Here is a 23416-nt window from a genome sequence, read left to right as displayed (position 1 = left end):
GTTTGATTTTATCAAGATTTTATATTTATATTTTTTTTATAAAGTTTTACGGAACAGGACAAAGAGGACAGAAATATTTTCATCGTCGTTAGCATTATTATTACAGTTGTTTATCAAATATTTATGTTTATTATTATCGTTAAACTTTATCTTCTATATTTAAATATTTTTGTAATGAGAATGAAAAATATTTTTTGGCACAAAACTATTCTTTCTATTTTCATTTCATCGATCAGCTCGGAATTTGCTCGGAAATTCTTCATGGGTAACCTGATTCGGACATTTGCACGACTGAAACAAACGAAAACCAAAACCGAATCAAATGCAGATTAAACAAACACAAGTTAACCATTTAATTTCATGTTATTGATTTTCAATTAAAACATACAAGATAAACACACGGATCCAGTATGAGATAAAATTTGAGCGTATTATTTAATTTATTTGCAATAATCCTCTTTTGTTTTTAATTGAAATACCCAGTAAAGTACGGCGACGGCAGGATATTTATCGTTGTTGTTGTTGTTATGCAAATGAATTAATAAATAAACACGAGTTATTTGTCTGGATTTCGGGCGAACACGCGAAAAAACAAACTCACGGGATAAAAATTATAAATTGGCTTGTGATAGTAGTTTAGTTTTCAGTTAAATGTCCGTCGTGATTGTTTTGTTAATTAACTGGGCTACGTGACAAATATTTGGATCGAATCAAAATTTTGCGTTGTCGCTGCCAAAAACTTGAAACCTATCGTTCATGTTTTTTTTTTTGTATATTTTTATATAATTTTATTTTTTTATTAATAATTTTTATTGTTTTTTTTTAATAATTTGATTTTCTGTACATTTTTTTGTTTGGTTTTGTTTCATTTTTGAGACGGAAGCATATTTTTAAAGACATTAATCTCAAAAAATCAATAAAAATTTAACTTTTTTGTTTTGAATATTTACAACATTTTTTTTTTTTGAGAAGATGCGAAAAATTGTTAAGTTTTAAATATATTTATAATTTTTTTTTTAAATTAAATTAATTTCGATTTAAAATTTGTAAGAAATTGTAGTCAAATTGTGAGATTTTTCTGTCATTATTTTTATGTCAAAATTACTTAAAAAATTAAAAAAAAAACATTTTAAACTAGGAAATTTTTTAAAAATTTCTATTGAAAATCTTTATTTTTTTTTTAAAAAAAAAAACATTTTAAACTAGGAAATTTTTTAAAAATCTTCATTCAAATTTTTTTGATTTTTTTTTAAATTAAATATTTTTAATTTTTAATAATTTTAGTTTTTTTTTTAAATTTTAATTTTTAATAAAAAAAAAATTAAATTTATAAATTTTAAATATTATTAAAAATAATATTTTGAAAAAAAAATTTTTTTTTTACTTTTTTTTTCTTAAATTAAAGAAAAAATTATAACTTTTAATTTAAAAAAAATAAATAAAATTTAAATTAAATAAAATTAAATTTTAGTTAATGAATTAAATATTTAATTAATCAATAATTTAATAATTTTAAATTAAAAAAAAATTCTGTAGGTACTTATTTGTCAAAATGTATCACTTTTATTTGTATAATTTAAAAAATTTTTTTAAAACTTTTAAACTTTGAAAAAAAATAATTAAATTAAAATATTTTTCTTAAATTTTTTTAAATTTTTTTTAAAATTAAAGAAAAAAATTTTATTTGAATTAAAAAAAATAAATTTAAAAAATTAAATAAAATTTAAATTAAAAAAATAATAATAATTTTCTAGCCAATTCAAACATTTTTTTAATACAAAAAAATTACGTCATCCTTATTTTAAAACAATTCTTTATTCCAAGAAATTTCGGTCCCACGAGTCAAACTTGGGATTCAGGTGAATTCACTCAACAACAGAAAAAGGCACAAAAAATAATAAAATGATGAACTTAATTTGATTCACGATACCCGACCGTAAAAAGGTTTTCCTCCGTTTCTTTTGCAATAAAATAAAGAAAAAATAAACAAGAAGCCAAGAAAAAAGGATAAATTTTAAAAAGTAACTGTTTTTTTTCTTGCTTGTTTATAATTCAACTCGATGATTGCCTTCCAATTTTTGCACCGGATTTTTTGACATGTCGACAAAATGACTTCAATTATGTGAATTTTCTCTAATAAGGGAACGAAATCATATAAAAACATTTTTTTTTCGCAAAAGTTCAAAGTCAAAGTTTAATTAAATAGAGACTCGACTGAACACGTGTCTGTTCAATGTCATTAGAACATGACAAAAAATTCCTCGTTACTCGATGGACATTAAAACAACAGACATTAGAGCTCAGTTGAGGGAGAGAAAAAGTGAGAAAAGTGTGCGAGGTTGGTCATTTCGTCAACAGAAATGCCCGTAAAGTTAATTAGCTTCCAAAAAGTAATTAAAACAAAACAGTTGTCGCATCCTCTGTTAATGTTAAAATTGTGTCACATTCGGTTTTAATTGTTTCTGCTTGTTATTTTTGCTTCTCTCTCGCTCGTTGTCATCGCTCGTTATTTAACCCGTAACTACTTTTCTACCCAAACACACGTCATTTCATTTGAAAAATATTTTTTTATCATTTTCCGGTGTTTTTTTTTGTTTGTTTATTATTTATTATTATTTTTTTTTGTTGTAATATAAAAAGAACCTACCAGTTTTTCATGTAATTTTAGTGAAATTCAGCGCTCGGTCACCACCACGTGTCAAAAGAACTGGGCAATTGTGGTTCGAGATTCGTTGTTGGTGATGCCGACGACGATAATTCGTGATTGCTGGAATTTCACGAAAGTGTGTTGTAGAGCCGTTGATGCGGTATTGACGAAGAGCCGTCGCGGAAATGGGCGCGACACAGAAGACCAAGGCCCAGAAAGACAATCGGAGTGCCGAGGAGCGAGCAGATGAGTTCTCCGGTTACTTCAGGGGAGAATGCGATGAAAGCTGGAAAAGAGAAAGTAAAAAATTAGTTTTATTAAAATAATTAATTTAAGGATAGAAAACAGATTTTTTTATTTTTTTTTCTTTTTCAAGCGTAATTGGGCCTTTTGGATGCATTTTTATTTTTTTAAATTTTATTTATTTGTTTAATTAATTAATTAATTATTATTTATTTATTTAATTCATTTTTATTTATTAATTTAGGCCGCTCCAAATGAAACTCAATAGTTATGTCCAAAATTTTTGAAATAAAAATGGGGGGGGGCAAAAAAATAAAAAAATTTAAAATGTTTTCATACAAAATGCCAAATTTTTAAAAAAGTTTTGATCGTTAATATTATTATTGTTGTTTTGAATTTTTTACATTGATATTTGTGTATTAAAAATTGATTTAAAAAAAATTTAATTAAAATTGAAAAAAATTAATATCAATAATTTAAAATTATAAAAAATCAATAATTTTCATGAAATTTATTTTTTATAGAAAATTTTATGTCGAAATACGATTTCGAAAACAAAAAATACTAAAAATTAAAAAATTTTCTTGAAATTCTCTTGAAAAATTATGAAAATACACCAAAAAATCGGCAATTTTTGATGAAATTTTTAACTTTTTTTTTATTTTGCCCCATTGGATTTTCGAATTTAAAATGGGGCATCGGACAAAACTATTGAGTTTCATTTGGAGCGGCCTTAATTTTATTAAAAAAAAAAACAATTTTTTATTCATTTTTACCGCATTTCGAAGAAAAAATTATTAAATTTATTTAATTGTGTATTTAAAAAAAATTTTTTTTTGTAATTTTTAGTAATTAATTATTTTTTGAGGTGTTCGAAAATGTGAAATGAGGGGTTAAAATTAAATTGTTTTTATTTTAAATAAAATTAAAAAAAAATACATTAATAAATAAAAAATAATTTAATAAAAAATTTAAATAATGCAAAATTATAAGAAAATTATTGTAAATTGTTGCTTTTAATTTTTTTTTAATAATTTCAGAGGTGAATTAAAAAATTAATAAATTTCTCTACTTTCATCCTTTCACAATATTTTGTTTTTTTTTTAAATAAATAAATACATAGCAATAATTTTATTTAAATTAACGACAGACAGATAATAATTTCCTTGAAAAATTAAGCTGTCGAATAAAGAATAAATAAATATTTAAAAAAATGAATAAATGTATTTAATTTTAATAAAAAAAAATGTTACGTAAATATTTATTTTATATTATAATATTTAATTAAACTGACAAATTGACAAAAGAATAAAAAAATAAAATATTAACATTTATTTAAAATTAATTTATTAACTTTCTTTTTAAAAATTATTCATTTGTTTTTGAAAAGAGACAAACAAAAATTTTTTTTGAACATATTTTTTTAATTATAGAAAATATGTATTTTAAAAAATAAAAAATATTTGTCAAAATTTATCAATAAATTTGATTATTTTTCATTTTTTTTGTTTTTATATGTATAAAAAAAATAAATTAATTGAATAAAAATTAAATAAAAAAATAAAAAAATAAATTAAAAAAAATAAATTAAAAAAATATAAAATTTATATTCTCCAATTCTTATTTAAACTTATTTTTATTTTATTTAAATTTTTATTCTAAATTTTAATTTATTTATTTTTATTTTGAACGCATAAAATGGTCTTTAAACATAATTTTCTAATTTTTTCGAACCATAATTAATCGAATCCGCATCCATTACCACTTTTTTTATTTTATAATCTACCGCACTTTTAACTCACCTGTATTTCCCGCGGTGCGCAACTCGAACAACGACCAAAATATCCCAATTAGCGGCAATGCCGACGTTATAATTGTAACAGTGAACACCGTCGACTCGGACAAAATTAAAAAGGTGAACAGACTAATGGCAAACACGATATATGTCATTATAAAAAGCCATGCATAATTGCTCACACGATGACAATTTGGCGTAATATCTGGCGGTAACACGGACTCGGTGCTGCCATGTTTGAAGAGCGGCGTTATCGGCTGATTATGACTGTCGATAAATTTAATTTTCTGCCGGATTTTGTTCTTCATGATGCGCCAATGTTTCTCCGTATTGATCTTCGTGTGGTGCGAGGAGGAGGCGTCGTGATGATGCGTCTTGTTCGCATTTTGCGTGGCATTGACAGCATGAAGATTTGGCGCAGTTGTGGTTGATTCCTCTACATTTTTCGTCGGATTGTTGATGGATTTTGCGTGATTTATGAAATCACTCGAGTCGGCGGCGGAGCGTTTTTGGCGACGACGTAATCTAAGGACGGTTTCGTTGTACAGCGCACTGTGAGGTGTCATGTTGGAGAGATAGTCCAACGTTTGTTGGTGCAAACGCGGATCATACTGCACCGGCAGCAAGTTGACGTGACAGAGCAAGGTGCTGCCCGTACTGGACCAGAAACTGGGCGGAGCTTTGGTGTTGCGATGCGTTTGCTCGGAACGCGGAATGACATCGATCCAGCCGAGTAACAAGACGTACGCGAAGCTGATGACGTGGATCCACGTGCATAAGTGTAACGCTTTCGGCTTGAATTTCTTGACGGGTTTCGCGGGCTCAGGTTCTTGCAGCAAAGGCTCGTTACGGGAAACAATGCGGGAAACTGTCGACAGGAGATTTATTGGCGGTAAGTTTTGCATGATGGACTGAAAAGTAAAAATTTTGTTTAAAAAAAGTCACAAAAAATTTATAAAAAAAATTTGAAATTTGCATTGGGTCAAAAAATACCCAGAGCAAATTCAAAGTCTTCAATTATTATATTTTCTTTTGAAAAATTTAAGCCCAGTGCATATTTATTCAAAATTCTCTTCTTAAAACGAATTTTATGTTAAGAAGGTTAAAAATTAAGAAAAATGTGCATTGGGGCAAAATTTAATTATATGTCTTGGGGCTGAAACTTTCAAAAATGTACATTGGGGGAACAATTTATGAAGTCAAAAATCAAAAAAAATTCAAAGGGTCAAAAAATATCCTGTTAAAATCCTGACTTCTTGTTTCGAAGTAATCCCAGTTCACATTTATCATAATTTTTGGCCGAGTAAAAATTAAATTTTAAAAATAAAAAAAAAACTAAAAATTAAAATTTTTAGGTAAATTTTAGCCCAAAAAAGTAGTAAGAATGGGCACTGGGATAACAATTTCAAAGAAATTTGCTCTGGGATAAAAATTTAAAATATGCTTTGGGGCGAAAAATGTATTTTGGAGCGACAATTTCAAGAGTTAAAATTCCAAAATGTGCATTGGGTCAAGAAATACCAAAGACATATTTGTTATTCAACCCAATAGAAAATTAAAAAATTTAACCCCAGTGCACATTTTGAAAATTTTAAACACTCCGCTTGGATAAACGGTTAAAAAATTTAAGTTTAAATACTCACGCCAGGCAATGTCACCACATAACCCTCCAACAACGAGAGATGCAGTGTCCACAAAGCGATCCCAATAACATACATCAAGGTCCAAACCGCTCGATCTTGCCATCCAGTCGTGACTTTTGTATCTGCCGTCACAATATCCTTCCCTCGACATCGAAACTCGTCACACAGCCCGTAATCAACGGAGATGAACAACCCAACGACAGCAGTTGTCGCCGAGAAAATCCGCTGGAGGCCCATAACTATATGATAAATTCGCAAGTCATAAACCTAAATAACGCTCAAAATTGCTGCAATATCTCACCTTTACGACAGAAAAAGAAGTAAAACACTAACGAATACACTAAAGCGGCCCCTTTTAGGGGATCCTGCAAGTGACATGGCACACGTTTGTACGAGCCGATGGCACAAAAAGTCCCTGCCAAGCCGCAACACGTCGAAATGATGCACAAACTGTAACGAAAACAAAAAAAAATGTTTATTTAGTTACAAATTAAAACGGGAAATTAACATGTGAGCGTAGTTGGTAGTTAAAATTTTATTAATTATTGCGAATTATATGAAAATTACCAGAGAACACATAATTAGAATTAATATTTAAAGCATTCGAAGCAGATTCTGCTAATGATGGCGCACAGAGCACATGAAAAATAATGTTACTTTTAATGAAGTATTTATTTTTTCGGCGTTTATTTATAAATTATTCGCGTTACGAGCAGAATTTTTACGTTCACAGTTAATTAGGTACCAGACGTTTCCATTTTTTCGTTAAAACAAAAGGGAAAGTTAAACTGCTCATTTAAATGAAAACCCTCCGGAAATGTGAAGGAAATGAAGAAGACAAATTACGTTAAAAATGTCGTCGGTCGTGCAATATTTTATCGCACGTAAGTAACATTAAGTTAAGATGACCCAACGAAAAAAAAGAAACTTTTTTAACGCATTTCAAAAAAAACCAACACATATTTTTTAGCGATGTGAAAATATAAAAAAAATTGTTTTTCGTAAAATGTAGTAAATATTTACAAATTTTTGATTTAATTTTATTTTTAATTTAATTTTAATAAAAAAAATAACTAAATTAATTGAATTTTAAATAAAAAAATAAAATATTAAAAAAATAATTAAATTTATAATGAAATTAAATTTATTAAAAATTTTTAAAATATTTTTTTTTTTATTAAAAAAATTAATTAAATAAAAAAAAAGTTTGTAAAATTAATAAAAAAATTATCATTAGTTAAAAAATAAAAAAAAATCTTTCCAAAACTCTAAAACAACACCTTATTTTTTCAATCACAAAAGAAATTATTTAAAAAAAAGTATTTTAAATTAAAAAAAAAATTTAATAATTTTTTGAAAACAATAATTAACTAAATTTTGTTTAAAAAAAATTTTAAATTTAATTTTTTTTTTAAATTTAAAAAAATTTTTGACTTAACTATTTACTCTAATTTTTGTTTTAAATTAAAATTATTGGTGAAATTTTGCAAAATATAAAAAGGAAAATTTTTTAAATTTTAATTTTATTTTTAAATTTAAAAAAAAATTTTTTTCAAATTTTTTATTGGACTTAGGCCGCTCCAAATTTTATTTTTCAACTTTTTGTTTAATTATTTAGTCGAAAAAATTTTAAAAAATTTTTTTTTTTAATTTTTTATAATTTTTAATTTAAATTAAGAATTTTTAAGATTTTTTTAAAAATCGTAATTTTAAATTAATTTTTGAAAATTTTTTTTAAAAATTATTTTTCAAAATTTTTTTTTTTGAGATATATTTTAATTTTCAAATCTCAATATTAAAAACAATTAAAATATTTTTGACAATAAACCAGTTTTTAAAATTTTTCATTTATTGTATGAAAAGTTTTTGAAAAAAAATTTTTTTTTCTTTTGCCCCCTCATTTTTTTAAAAAAATTTTTAAATTTAGAGCGTAAATTTTTTTTTCAAAAATTTTTAAATTAAACCATCGAAACATCGATAAATGCGCTCAAATCCTAATTTAGTCACAAAAGGCACTTTTTTCACATCTTGCTATTATTTTCTTTTGTTTTTCTCATAATCTTCCCTTTTTTTGTGACATCTGTGTTTTATCTCCATCAACAACAGAACAGCAGCAACATCAACAACAAGTAACAGAAGACACAAAATGACTCTCAATTAATAATTAATCCTTCGGCCCACACCTCACGTTGTCCGTACGTGTTTTTTCTCGTGTCGATACAAAATGTCATGACATTTTCGTCGGAGCCCCTCGAGACAAGTAATCGATAGACGACAAAAATCTCCGTATACCGATTTAAATGAAGTGTCATCAATTGAATCTTTTATCAACAGATGTGGTCATTTGTATGGCTTACGGGCAAAAGTTCCCCGACGTGATTTATGATCCCTTTTTGCTACGAGAACAAAAACATCAGAAAGGAGGTCCGCAAACACGTGTCACAGCAAATTCATCATTTCTCGAGCAGATGCAAAACTTTTCAAAACAAAAATAATTTCACCGAATGAAAAGATAAGACGAACATGTTGACATTCGTTTCTCAATGAAAAATAATACGGAAAATCGATCGACACTTGAACGAATGAACGAAAGGCAGCCAAGATAAATAATATTAATTATTATCGTTCCTTTATGAAATTTCCTCCTCCGCAACATCATTAGATGATTAATTAATGCGCTTATTAAAAGTTTTATCAGCTCAACACTTGAATTTCATTCAGTCACTCGTTCAATGAAATTTCCCATTGAATCGCTCTCATGAAAGAACAATCGATGTCATAAAAATGCCCAGACAATGACCGTCGTTGTCACTTTTTGCATTGTGAAGAAGAGCTTAATGTCCTTCATTATCATTCCAATCCAATTATAAATACCCTCGAAAAAAAAATGACGTCGCTCGATTAAATTTAGTACGAAAAGTCGCTTAAATTGGATTCAAAAGGACAACGAACAATAAAAAAATAACAAAGAAGCAAATTAAAAATTCTCATTTTTTGTTAACGAAATTTTTTGGGAGTTATTGTCCTTGTGTATTTATTTATTTTTTGTCAGTCTGTCTTGTTAATGTTGTTTAAATAAACAAATTAAAATTTTATCAGCAGAAATGGCGCATTAAAAAAAAACATTGTCATGAAAAATGTGGAAAAAAAAATATTTTGAATTATTTTAAAAAATGAAATTATTATTTATTTGACCAAAAGAAAAAATAAATTTTAATTATTAATTCTAATTAAATTTAAATAAAAAATGTTAAAAATTTTTCAGCCTAAAATATGTTTTTTTTAATTTTTTGCAAAAATTTTAATAATTAAATTAAAATATTTAAAAAATATATTTTTTTCGTTTTTTTATAGTTTTTTTTTTAAAATAAGATAAATTAAATAATTTTTTAAAATAAAAAAAATAATTTATTTTTAAAAAAAATTTATTCAACCCATCAAATACCGAAAACAGCCTAAATAATTAAATTTCAGTGCAAATGTGTTGAAAACAAACAGAATATTTAAAAAAAATTAATTAACATTTTATTTATTAGAATTGAATTAAGATTATTTTTAAATTAAAAGTTTCTTAATCTAAAAAAAAAATAAACTTTAATATTTCTTATTTAAATAAAATAAATTAAGCCAAAAAATACCGAAAACAGCAAAAAAATAAATAAAAAATAAAATGTTGAAAAAAAACAAGCATTTTTTTATTTAAAAAATTTTAATTAACATTTTATTCATTATATTTGAAATAAGATTATTTTTAAATTAAAAATTTCTTAATCTAAAAAAATTAAATTTTAATTTTTCTTATTCAAATAAAATCCGAATAAATCAATAATAGTAAAAGCAAAACTTTTTGAAAAATACGTTTAACAATAAAATATATTTAAAAATCAGAAAAATGAAATTTTTTGGCTGCAAATATAAAATTTAAAAATTTCAAAAAAAATAAAAAATTTCAAAAACTTTATTAATATTTATTGATTAATAATATTAATAAATAAATTAATTAATTTAAATTTAAAAAAAAAAGCCCAAAATTATAATTGATTTTAAATTAACTTCTAAATGACGCATATTTTTAAAAATAATATTTCAAAAAAATTTGAATTAAAATTTATTTTTTTTTTAATTTTTAAATTTTAAAAATTTCTTAATTTAAATAAATTAAATTTAAATTATTTATTTTTTCAAATAAAATAAATCAATCAATCAATAAAAGCGAAAAATTAAAAAAAAAATATCAGTATTTTTCTTATTTTTTTTACAATTTTTAAAAACAAAAATTATCAAGAAAAAATAAAAAAATTTATCAAGAAAAAAATAAATTAAATTAATTCAAAAATTAATAAATTAATTTATTTTGAATTAACTTATAAAAAGCATATTTTGAAAAAGAATCATCATCATCATCAGAAAAATAATTTTTTTAAACGTTACTATTTTTTTTTTATTTATTCATTCTGAATAACTTTTAATTTAAATAAAGTACTCCTTTACTTTTTATTTAAAATAAACCTGAAATCACATTTATTTTATTTTATTTTTCATAAAACTGCAGATAAATTTTAATACCTCACCTTTGATATTCACTGCAAAATAAAATGAACAAAAAATTAATTGAATGCGCCTTTGACGCCGGTAATTGAATTGTAAATCTTGTTTGATGAGAGCACGAACAAGCGCACAAATAAAATCTGTGGCACACAGTCGAAAGAAGATCAAGAGGACACTGCTGCACTGCAATAAAAGTGCATCCTTATGTCGGCGGCATCGAATATCGTTGATGAGAAAATTCATTCGAGTCATCAGGGGACTTGTTTCCACTTCCATCAGTTTTTGTAGCAAAAGTTTTATTGTTACTTGTGTTTTTTCTCGTCTCACGGTGTGTCATTCAATTTATCTTCTGGGGCGATTTTCTTGATTTCTTGTATTTATTCATTTTCTCGTCGTTTTTTTTATTTATTTATTTTTCGTTCGCTCACTCTCAATTTGAAGTCTACTTGAACTTTGTTTGTTTGTGTATGTAATCAAGATAAATTGTTTTAATTTAGTACTAATTTTAACATTCATCTTGTCTCGAGACATTTTAAACGCAAACTTTCGAAGAAGATAAAAATGTTTCTCTTTTTTTTGCGATGTTTTGTGTCGAAAGTTGTTGTGCTGTTTTTATCTTGCAATTTTTGTTTGTGCCAAAAAATAAAAAGGAGAAGAAAAAGAGAAGCGAACGACATTTAATATTAATTTTCAGTTAAAATTCTTGTGTCTGCCTCTTTTGAGCATCAACTATGCCGCAGTGCGCGCGATGATGTTGATATCTTGTCGAAATAAATTATTGCGAGATAACAGATGCTTAATTAAATTAAAAGTGAACTTAACTTCTGCATGTCTTCGTATTTTTTTTTTCTTTTATTTGCCTAGTTAACGTCATTTTTCGTCGACAAAATTGACTTCCACGAATTCTGTTACTTTTTGATCCGAGCTAAATTGACTTTCATCAAACGGGTCAAAGGATTTGTTGACATGCAAAGCCTTTCAAGTGTCACAAAAGAGTGTGAGAGAGGCAAACATGAGAGACACGCATCAGGAGAAAGTAATTACAAGGACGTCCTTGTAAAAAAGTGGCAATTTTTCAGTGTAAAATTCATGAAGCACTTTTTTGTCTGCAGACATGCAAAAAAAACGAGTAGAGAGTAAATTATCTTTCAGTGGCACTTTGTTCATAATAAACCTTCTCAAATATCATTACATGGCAAAAAATAAAAACTGAGTGAAAAAAAATACAAATTATTCACAAAAGAAGTTGCTTGCTGTCTTTTTGCCATAATTTGCATTGCTTCTTTCAATTACTAGAGGTTTAATTTTTTTTTTGAATAAAATGTTGAGAAGACTTGAAAATGTTTTTCTTTTCTTCTGTAAAAACTCAGAAGAGGTTTTTTGGTGCATTTTAATGAACTTGGAAGAATATTTTTTGGTAGTTCTCCAAGGAAACCAAAAATAACAAAAGTTTGAAGAGTTGCAATAAAATAAACAAAATAATTATTATTTTCCAGAATTTTGTGTATTTTGAACTTGTTTGTTTGGTTCTTTTGTAATTTTAAGAAACTTTAAAGAATAAATTTGAAAATATTGTTATAGAAATTTTTTCTTATTCAAAGTTTATAAACTTGACTTTCAAAAAGTTTTTATTTTAAAAAGAAACTAAGATAATTATAAATTATGTTGATTTTTAGGCTTGTATAATCAAGAGGGCTCTAATTTATCATTTTTAATCATTTTATAACTAAAAACTGCAAAAAAATTGAAACTGAAAAAAATTTTTTTCTTTGACATAGTTTTGTTTTGAAAACTAAATCAAGAGCAAAACTAAATCAAAAACTGTGTCAAAGCCATTTTTGTCAAATCTTGCTCCGAATGGATAAAAATTTGTCAGAGGGCTCTAATTTATCATTTTTAATCATTTTATAACTCAAAACTGCCAAAAAATTGAAACTGAAAAAAATTTTTTTCTTTGACATAGTTTTGTTTTGAAAACTAAATCAAGAGCAAAACATGTCAAAAACTAAATCAAAAACTGTGTCAAAGCAATTTTTGTCAAATCTTGCTCCAAATGGATAAAAATTTGTCAGAGGGCTCTAATTTATCATTTTTAATCATTTTATAACTCAAAACTGCCAAAAAATTGAAACTGAAAAAAATTTTTTTCTTTGACATAGTTTTGTTTTGAAAACCAAATCAAGAGCAAAACTATGTCAAAAACTAAATCAAAAACTGTGTCAAAGCAATTTTTGTCAAATCTTGCTCCAAATGGATAAAAATTTGTCAGAGGGCTCTAATTTATCATTTTTAATCATTTTATAACTAAAAACTGCCAAAAAATTGAAACTGAAAACTAAATCAAAAACTGTGTCAAAAACTGTGTCAAAGCCATTTTTGTCAAATATTGCTCCAAATGGATAAAAATTTGTCAGAGGGCTCTAATTTATCATTTTTAATCATTTTATAACTAAAAACTGCCAAAAAATTGAAACTGAAAAAAATTTTTTTCTTCGACATAGTTTTGCTTTGAAAACCAAATCAAGAGCAAAACTATGTCAAAAACTAAATCAAAAACTGTGTCAAAGCAATTTTTGTCAAATCTTGCTCCAAATGGATAAAAATTTGTCAAAGGGCTCTAATTTATCATTTTTAATCATTTTATAACTAAAAACTGCGAAACTGAAAAAAATTTTTTTCTTTGACATAGTTTTTTTTGAAAACCAAATCAAATCAAAAACTGTGTCCACAGAAAATGCCATAATTCATACCAAAAACCAATAAATCCACTGTTAGTCCATTATTTTTTGTCACAATTTTTTATTTATATTTTTCTATCGAAAAAAGAGGAAAAAAAACCTTCCAGTCACAGTATTTTACATAAATAAATCATACACTCGTTCGTTCAAAAATGACACGACAAAAAATAAATTCAGGCAAAAATCTTTTGATCTCGTTTGCAAATTTCAGTGTTAAACGTGTTTGCAGCAAAAGCATTTTTTTATTAAATATGAACTGAAAGAGGAAATGTAAAATTTAATTTCGCCCGGCTACTTGAAATTTTTAATCAAATCATAATAAAAAAATACGAGACGAGAATATGAGAAGTCTCCTTTGGGGTATTTAGAAGCAAAGTAATATTATTGCGAAATATATATCATTTTATTTTCCGGGTAAATCTGACATTTTTTCGTCAAAGCCTTGTTGCTTTTCTTCGTCTTGCTCAAGACGAAAACGGGTTGCGATAAAAAATTTAAATAAAATAATAATAAAACATACAGACGCTGAATCGATTTTAAAAAAAATGAGAAGAAGTAACGTTTCAGCTTTACAAAAGGAAAATAAAAAGATTTTTTTTTGTTGATTTAGCTTTGGATTTTAATGCGAAACAGAAATTTAAGTGGTTTAAATTGTCAGCGATGTATTTTTAAGTCATTTGAGTCACCAGTCCTCAAAAAGTCATTTTCCCAAATCCCCTCGAAGGCATTCTCGTTAAGTTACATAATAATTTACACAATTCGTAAAAACATGACGGACCACAGAAAATGCCATAATTCATACCAAAAACCAATAAATCCACTGTTAGTCCATTATTTTTTGTCACAATTTTTTATTTATATTTTTCTATCGAAAAAAGAGAAAAAAAATCCTTCCAGTCACAGAATTTTACATAAATAAATCATACACTCGTTCGTTCAAAAATGAAACGACAAAAAGTAAATTCAGGCAAAAATCTTTTGATCTCGTTTGCGAATTTCAGTGTCAAACGTGTTTGCAGCTAAAGCATTTTTTTTTATTAAATATGAACTGAAAGAGGAAATGTAAAATTTAATTTCGCCCGTAATGTACTTGAAATTAAACAAACAAAATCATAATAAAAATAATACGAGACGAGATATATGAGAGTCGAGTCTCCTTTGGGGTATTTAGAAGCAAAGTAATATTATTGCGAAATATATATCATTTTATTTTCCGGGTAGAAGCACAATTTCTGACATTTTTTCGTCGTCGTCTTCTTGTTGCTTTTACCTTCGTCTCGTGCTCAAGACGAAAACGGGTTGCGATAAAAAGGATTATAAATAAAATAATAATAAAACAGATACAGACGCTGAATGCGAAGGAAAAAAAACGAGAAGAAGTAACGTTTCAGCTTTACAAAAGGAAAATACGAAAAGATTTTTTTTTTGTTGATTTAGCTTTGGATTTTAATGCGAAACAGAAATGGTTTGTAAGTGGTTTAAATTGTCAGCGATGTATTTTTAAGTCATTTGAGATTTTTTTTTCGGATTTGCTCTTCTTTGGAATTAGAATTAGGAAAGGGATTTAGATTACCTTTTTTGTTTCGTGAAATATTTATGCGATTGGTAGCGAAGCTAATATATACTTGAAGTCATAGAGTTCGGCAAAATTAAAATTAAAATTAAAATTAAAATTAAAATTAAAATTAAAATTAAAATTAAAATTAAAATTAAAATTAATTAAAATTAAAATTAAAATTAAAATTAAAATTAAAATTAAAATTAAAATTAAAATTAAAATTAAAATTAAAATTAAAATTAAAATTAAAATTAAAATTAAAATTAAAATTAAAATTAAAATTAAAATTAAAATTAAAATTAAAATTAAAATTAAAATTAAAATTAAAATTAAAATTAAAATTAAAATTAAAATTAAAATTAAAATTAAAATTAAAATTAAAATTAAAATTAAAATTAAAATTAAAATTAAAATTAAAATTAAAATTAAAATTAAAATTAAAATTAAAATTAAAATTAAAATTAAAATTAAAATTAAAATTAAAATTAAAATTAAAATTAAAATTAAAATTAAAATTAAAATTAAAATTAAAAATAAATAAAATTAAATTTAAAATTAAAATTAAAATTAAAATTAAAATTAAAATTAAAATTAAAATTAAAATTAAAATTAAAATTAAAATTAAAATTAAAATTAAAATTAAAATTAAAATTAAAATTAAAATTAAAATTAAAATTAAAATTAAAATTAAAATTAAAATTAAAATTAAAATTAAAATTAAAATTAAAATTAAAATTAAAATTAAAATTAAAATTAAAATTAAAATTAAAATTAAAATTAAAATTAAAATTAAAATTAAAATTAAAATTAAAATTAAAATTAAAATTAAAATTAAAATTAAAATTAAAATTAAAATTAAAATTAAAATTAAAATTAAAATTAAAATTAAAATTAAAATTAAAATTAAAATTAAAATTAAAATTAAAATTAAAATTAAAATTAAAATTAAAATTAAAATTAAAATTAAAATTAAAATTAAAATTAAAATTAAAATTAAAATTAAAATTAAAATTAAAATTAAAATTAAAATTAAAATTAAAATTAAAATTAAAATTAAAATTAAAATTAAAATTAAAATTAAAATTAAAATTAAAATTAAAATTAAAATTAAAATTAAAATTAAAATTAAAATTAAAATTAAAATTAAAATTAAAATTAAAATTAAAATTAAAATTAAAATTAAAATTAAAATTAAAATTAAAATTAAAATTAAAATTAAAATTAAAATTAAAATTAAAATTAAAATTAAAATTAAAATTAAAATTAAAATTAAAATTAAAATTAAAATTAAAATTAAAATTAAAATTAAAATAATAAAAAATTTTCAGTTTCGGCTTTGCAACAAAGTCATTTGAAAGCTTTTAACTTTCATCATCAAACATTTTCAATCGATTTTGCAAAATTTCATAAATCATACATTTGCACGTTGCTTTTATCTCCAATTCCTTTGATACTTTGGCAAAATACACGTTTTTAAAGCCCTTTTATACACCGTTCATTTTTCATTTAGATCAACTGATTTCCTGCCTGCCATGAACGCAACAAAAATAGCTCGAAAAAGGGGCTTGACGGTACCAAAGAACATGCTCGAGCAAAGCCTCAATTATATAAACAGGATTCAATGTGTCAATATTTGTTATTCACTTTGTTTCTACCCTTGTTGAACGAACTTGCAATAACAACAACAACAACAAAGCAGCAAATGCTGCAAAATATATATTTTAAATCATTTTTGTCGCTGTAAATATTTTTCCGTATTTCGTGCAACTTATAACGCAACATGACACACAATGTTATCGCAACACTGCAAGGCACATGCAGCTCTGGCTCGATGTTGTAACGGAATGCAATTAAGTTAGAAACAAATATTTGTTGGTGTGTGTCGCCTGAAAGTTTGTTCAAGTGATTTTGAGTGTAACGGCGCACGTGTTTTGATAAATTTTTCAACTATTTTTGGTTGCCAAAGGTATTTTATTCTCTCGTATATTTCATAAGAATCGAGCCAATTTAAGCTAAAATGAACTTTAATTTTTTTTTTACATTTATAAGCTTAAAAATTTTAATTTGATTTAAAAAATTTATGAAATTTAAAAGAAAAATAAAAATTTAATGAAATTAAATTTATTAATTAGTCATTTATTAATTTGTGATATAAAATACTGACAGAGACTAAAAAATAAAATGCATTTGTTATTAAACATTTTTTTTCAATTTGGCGCTTTTTTATGGATTTTCTTGTTTCATACTTTTTAGTTCGCTATTTTTGAGATTTTAATTTTATTATTTTGATGAATATTAGAATTAAATTTTTGAATTATTTAAATAATTATTTTTAAAAATTATAAATTTATTCTGTTTTATTTTTTACACATTTTTTTAATTTTTTTAATTTTTTTTTAATACCTAATTAATTTAAATAATTATTTTAATTTTTTTTTTAAATTTAGAATTTTAAATTAAAATTTAAATTTTAAATTTTTTTAAACAATTATTTTAATATTTTTTTACACATTTTTTACACAAAAACTTATTTTAATACTTAATCTTTTTCAAATCATTTTAATGAATTTAAAAAAAAAATAATAATAATAAAATAAATAATTAAAAAATTATTAAATAAAAAAATAATGAATAATTATTTAAAAAAAATAATTAAAAAAAATTAATCTACAGAGGTTTCAATTAAAAAAAATTTAATTATTTTTTAAAATAATTATTAATTATTTTTTTATTTAATAATTTTTTAATTATTTATTTTATTATTATTATTTTTTTTTTTTTGAAAAAAAAAATTTTTTTTTAATTTTTTTAATGATTAAGTATTAAAATAAGTTTTTGTAATTATTTCTAAAAATTCTATTAAATTTTTAAAGAAACATGAACTCTCACATGAAAAAAATGGAGACGCCTTGCTACTTACCCCTTTGCTGGAATCGGCAACTGAAAAGTCCTCAACTTCCACTTGAACAACCAGTTACACGTTGCAGTGGCACACACGAGCAACGCCGTGACAATTGTCGAGATGAAAAAGAGCGATCCGAACGCATTAAACTTATCGCTACCCCCTAACTCGAGTTGTTTCATGTACAACGGATGCAAAAAGAGCAATATGAACGTGCTGATGAGCAGCAACAACCCAACGCCGAGCATTATCAGCTTAACTTTTGTCTCGATTTTTGTTGTTGTGGTGCGCGTGCTGCTATTCTCGCCAACCGGATCAACGGGATTCAGAAAGGGCGCGTCTGTTTTGCAATAAGCAAATTGCATCTCATCCATGTCAGTTACCTCGTCATCGAGCTCGGATCCGCCCGAGGCATCGACTAAATCTTCCTGGTCCGAGGACTCTTCGCCAGCGTCCCGGTTGCCAAATCGATGTGCCATTATCGACATTTTTTTTATAACATTTATTTTTGTATTTTTTTGTGTTTGTTTAAAGCTACTCTTGTTGCATGTGTTGAACGGTAATCGGTTACATTGAAACCTGAAACGATGTGAAAAAAAAGTTTTGTGATTAAAATAAGTTTCTTTTGTTGAAAAGTATCAGGGAAAAAATTAAAACTTTTTAAATGGGATTTTTTTAAACTTTTTTTTTGTTTGCAGCTATAAAATCAAGAGTAATCAAATTAACACTCGGAATCCTCTTTTTGATTAAATTTTTAACGCGTTTCAAAACAAAAAATATCTAGTCATATTTTTAAAATTTTTAATAAACCACGTAGTTAAAAAAAATCAAATAGACCACGTGGTTAAAAAAATTTAAATGAACCACATGGCTTTGAAAAAAATTAAAAACCCACGTGGTTCAAAAAAATTAAATAGATCACGTGGTTCAAAAAAAATAAATAAATCACGTGGTTCCAAAAATTTAAATAGATCACGTGGTTGAAAAAAATTGAATAGATCACGTGGTTGAAAAAATTTAAATAATTTAATGGCTTAAAAAATATAAATAGACCACGTGGTTCAAAAAAATTAAATAGATCACGTGGTTGAAAAAAATTAAATAGATCACGTGGTTGAAAAAAATTAAATAGATCACGTGGTTGAAAAATTTTAAATAATTTAATGGTTTAAAAAATATAAATAGACCACGTGGTTCAAAAAAATTAAATAGATCATGTGGTTCAAAAAAATTAAATAGATCACGTGGTTCAAAAAAATTAAATAGATCACGTGGTTGAAAAATTTTAAATAATTTAATGGCTTAAAAAATATAAATAGACCACGTGGTTCAAAAAAATTAAATAGATCACGTGGTTGAAAAATTTTAAATAATTTAATGGCTTAAAAAAATTAAATAGACCACGTGGTTCAAAAAAATTAAATAGATCATGTGGTTCAAAAAAATTAAATAGATCACGTGGTTGAAAAAAATTAAATAGATCACGTGGTTGAAAAAAATTAAATAGATCACGTGGTTGAAAAATTTTAAATAATTTAATGGTTTAAAAAATATAAATAGACCACGTGGTTCAAAAATTTAAATAGATCATGTGGTTCAAAAAAATTAAATAGATCACGTGGTTCAAAAAAAATTAAGTAGATCACGTGGTTGAAAAAAAATTAATAGATCACGTGGTTGAAAAATTTTTAATAATTTAATGGCTTAAAAAATATAAATAGACCACGTGGTTCAAAAAAATTAAATAGATCACGTGGTTGAAAAATTTTAAATAATTTAATGGCTTAAAAAATATAAATAGACCACGTGGTTCAAAAAAATTAAATAGATCATGTGGTTCAAAAAAATTAAATAGATCACGTGGTTGAAAAAAATTAAATAGATCACGTGGTTCAAAAAATTAAATAGATCACGTGGTTCAAAAAAAATAAATAGACCACGTGGTTGAAAAAAATTAAATAGATCACGTGGTTGAAAAATTTTAAATAATTTAATGGTTTAAAAAATATAAATAGACCACGTGGTTGAAAAAAAATTAAATAGATCACGTGATTGAAAAATTTTAAATAATTAAATGGCTTAAAAAAATTAAATAGACCACGTGGTTAAAAAAAATTATATTTACCACGTGGTTTAAAAAATTTTTATTAACCATCGTTCAAAAGGACAACTTTTCAAAAATACAAACATAAAACCTCAAAAGTATAGAATTAAAATTCTTCGAAAAATCATCATAAAAAAAACTTTTAAAACATTTCACAGGCAGCACTCGTCATTAATGAAAACTTGTTGAAAAATCGTTGTTCACTCTCCGTCAAACTCAATTTCTAACATTTTGTTCCAAATTAAATTTCCTGCTCACTTTATGCGTCGTTAAGCAATTTCTTAGACAATATATGGCAAAAAATGATCGTTCGTCGAGCGAACAAAGGCAGCCGAATGCTCTTCGAAGCGTGCATAAGTGAGTTTCCTGTGCGCACACAAAACATTTCATTAGACAAATTTACACGCCAGAATCTACACTAAAACTTCATCGTTTTCTAAAATTCTATAATTATGCGAGTGAGGAAAATCACTTGTCAGGCATCACTTCCTCACACTATTTTTCGCTGCTTCTCCTTCCCCGTTTTCCGATGTGTTTCTCTAATGACGACAACTGCATGTAAAAACGCACAGAATTCATAAAATATAATTGACTACAGAAAATATGAAAAGTTTAGAAAATAATAATTGCTTCTAGGCTGATGATGACGAAGGAAAAGACTGAAGCAGAAGAAACGAACGAACTTTTGCAAGAGAAACGCACACGTTTTGTAATAAAATAGTTTGATGAACAATTTATTATATAATTATTCAATTACTGAAACTGACTGCATTGAGTGACGTTTTCGTGATGCATGCTCCCGTTTTTAACACAAGAAGCAGAAAAGAGATGCTAATGGTGTGAAAAATCATTTCCCGTCGATTTCTGTAAAGAAAAAGTTCGCAAAGTGGGGGAAATAATGTCAATAATTGTCAATTCATCGATTAGCTCGTTTCGTTATTTACGAAGGGATTCTTTTGAAAAGTGAGTGGATTGGAAGTAATTAAATAATAAAATAATTCAGATTTGAAAAGAAAATGAATTGAAGGATAATTGACTAGAATTCTGCGAATTTTTCCTTTTTTCATAGAAGATGTTCAAGGAAGTGATTTTTTTTTTAGAAAAAGTTCATTAGAAAAGGTAAAAATTTCGTTTAAAATTAAATAAAGTCAAAAGGATTAAAAGATTCGTTAATTAAAATTTTAGTAACGTTTCTAATGCTTTTGGGTGGCAGCTTGACTTAAAATATTTTTGTTTATTTGTGAGATATCTGGTTTGAGGTTTCGAATGTTTTCAGTAGATAAATTTTAATTTTTAAATAAACTGGAGATCTGGTTCTTAGAAATTATACTTTTAATTTTTTTTTTAAATTTATTTTAGTAATTTTTTTTTTTTTTCTAATTTTATAACAAAAATTTTGGCTTTTTGAATTCTAAAATAATTTTTTTATTATTTTTCTTTTAATTTTTGATAAAAATTGAAAAAGTTAATGAGTAAATTTGAAAACATTTTTGTTATTCATTTTTTAATTCTTTCTAGTTTTTTTTTCTTTAATTGTGGATAATTATAAATAAATTAATTTTTATATTGAAGATCAATAAATTAAAATTAAATTTCTTGAAATTCATTTTAAAAATTAATTTATTTATTTTTGATTTTTATTTAATTTATTATTTTTTCTATTTATTTTAAAAATTTCATAGAAAAAATCATTAAATAAAACGTTTAATATTTTTTTTTTCAATTTGTTAAATTTTTTTCTATTTTAAATTTCATAAAAAATATAAAAAAAAAATATTAAATAAAATTTATGATTTATATTTTTAGTCTATTTATAATAATTATTTAATTAGTTTTTTTTAATTAATTTTATTTAATTCATTTTTTTATTATTAATTTAATTTTATTTTAATTAATTAATTCAAAAGCTAATATATTTTAGTGAAAAATTTAAAATAAATAAAAAAAATTATAAAATCAAATAAGATGATTAATTAAATTTTTAATTAACTAAAAATTATTTTAAAATTAAAAAAAAAATATTATTCAATTAAAAGATTTACTAAATTTAATTTTAATTAATTTTTAAATATTTATAATTTCTTAGATTTTCTCAAATAACTCAAATAATAGTTTAATTTAAATTTTTCATTTAAAAAATAATTTTAATTTTTTTAAAAATTTATTATTGCAAGATTATTTTTTAATCAATTATTTTATTTTACAAGATTTTTTTTTTAAGATTACACAGTAAAAAATCTAGACTCTATTATGACTTAAAAAAAAATAAACAATTGTCACTGGATCAATTTATTTATTTTTTTTTATAAAATTTTGCAAACTACAATTTTTTAACATTACCCTATTTTTAATTTTTTTTTTTTTTAAATTTAAGCCTAAGTAAATATTTATTTAATAATTTTAAACCTAATATTCATTAACCATCCACAGTTTACATTTTCTACCACAATAAATTTAAAATATATAAATTTAAAAACCCTCCAAGCAATTTATTCAACTGTATTTAATTTTCTCCAAAATTTCACTAAAACGTTAAACATATAATAATTAATAGCTTTCATTTCCTCATACACATAAATGAATACCGTGATGAGTGACGCAAATATCTAATTTTCCGATTGTCTATAATAATAAATAATAACAATAATTATAATAAATGACTGAAATTCATAACAACACTCACAAACATACGAATCCTTGTTTTTGCATTAAATATTTTCATTATCAACACACTAACACACATATTCAGGGAAAGAAAAAAAATTATTATAAACATCCAGCTGTTACTCGTTGGCATCTGCAAATAACACATAAAAATGATGATAACGTGTATCTTTCACTGCCTTGCTTATGCTTACGAAAATTTATATAAATATGAACAATCATTTATCATAACTTTATCAAGGAGTCATAAATTATGATTTTTTTTAAAAAAGCACAAACACATGTCTAAAAGGAACACTTTTGAATGTGTTTCGAGTGAAAACATGCATCAAAGAGCGACTTGGCAACAAATGCAAAAGTTTCCATCACATTTACGGAATTTTCATATGTTTTCCATTTCATTAACAATTCACATTTGGATTTTGTTGTAATAATAATAGTACGACAATGCTTACAAGTTGTCGGGCTCGGCGTCATCGTATCGCATGAAAATGTGATAAATGTAATAGAAAACGAAAAGAAAAACTTTTTAAAAGCATAAAAATATCAAAATCTTTCTTTTGTATTTATGCTT

At 24.0% G+C, this 23416-nt stretch overlaps 1 protein-coding gene across 1 annotated transcript in view; it reads right to left on the bottom strand.

Annotated features, from left to right (window-relative positions):
• Positions 1–2775: 2775 nt before the first annotated feature.
• Positions 2776–23416, bottom strand: part of LOC134837606 (uncharacterized) — an 83575-nt gene continuing 62934 nt past the window's right edge. Inside the window, exons 4-8 of the mRNA XM_063852989.1 lie at positions 18093–18653; positions 6630–6778; positions 6329–6567; positions 4693–5596; positions 2776–2933 (exon numbers count right to left, since the gene is read on the bottom strand). Of these exons, the coding sequence (XP_063709059.1) occupies positions 2776–2933; positions 4693–5596; positions 6329–6567; positions 6630–6778; positions 18093–18562 (1920 nt within the window). The 5' untranslated portion in view covers positions 18563–18653. The remainder of the gene's footprint in view (positions 2934–4692; positions 5597–6328; positions 6568–6629; positions 6779–18092; positions 18654–23416) is intronic.

This window comes from Culicoides brevitarsis, chromosome 1, assembly GCF_036172545.1.
Source record: "Culicoides brevitarsis isolate CSIRO-B50_1 chromosome 1, AGI_CSIRO_Cbre_v1, whole genome shotgun sequence".
Taxonomy (NCBI): domain Eukaryota; kingdom Metazoa; phylum Arthropoda; class Insecta; order Diptera; family Ceratopogonidae; genus Culicoides; species Culicoides brevitarsis.
The sequence above is the reverse complement of the archived record's forward strand: the minus strand, read 5'-3'. Positions and strand labels throughout refer to the sequence as shown.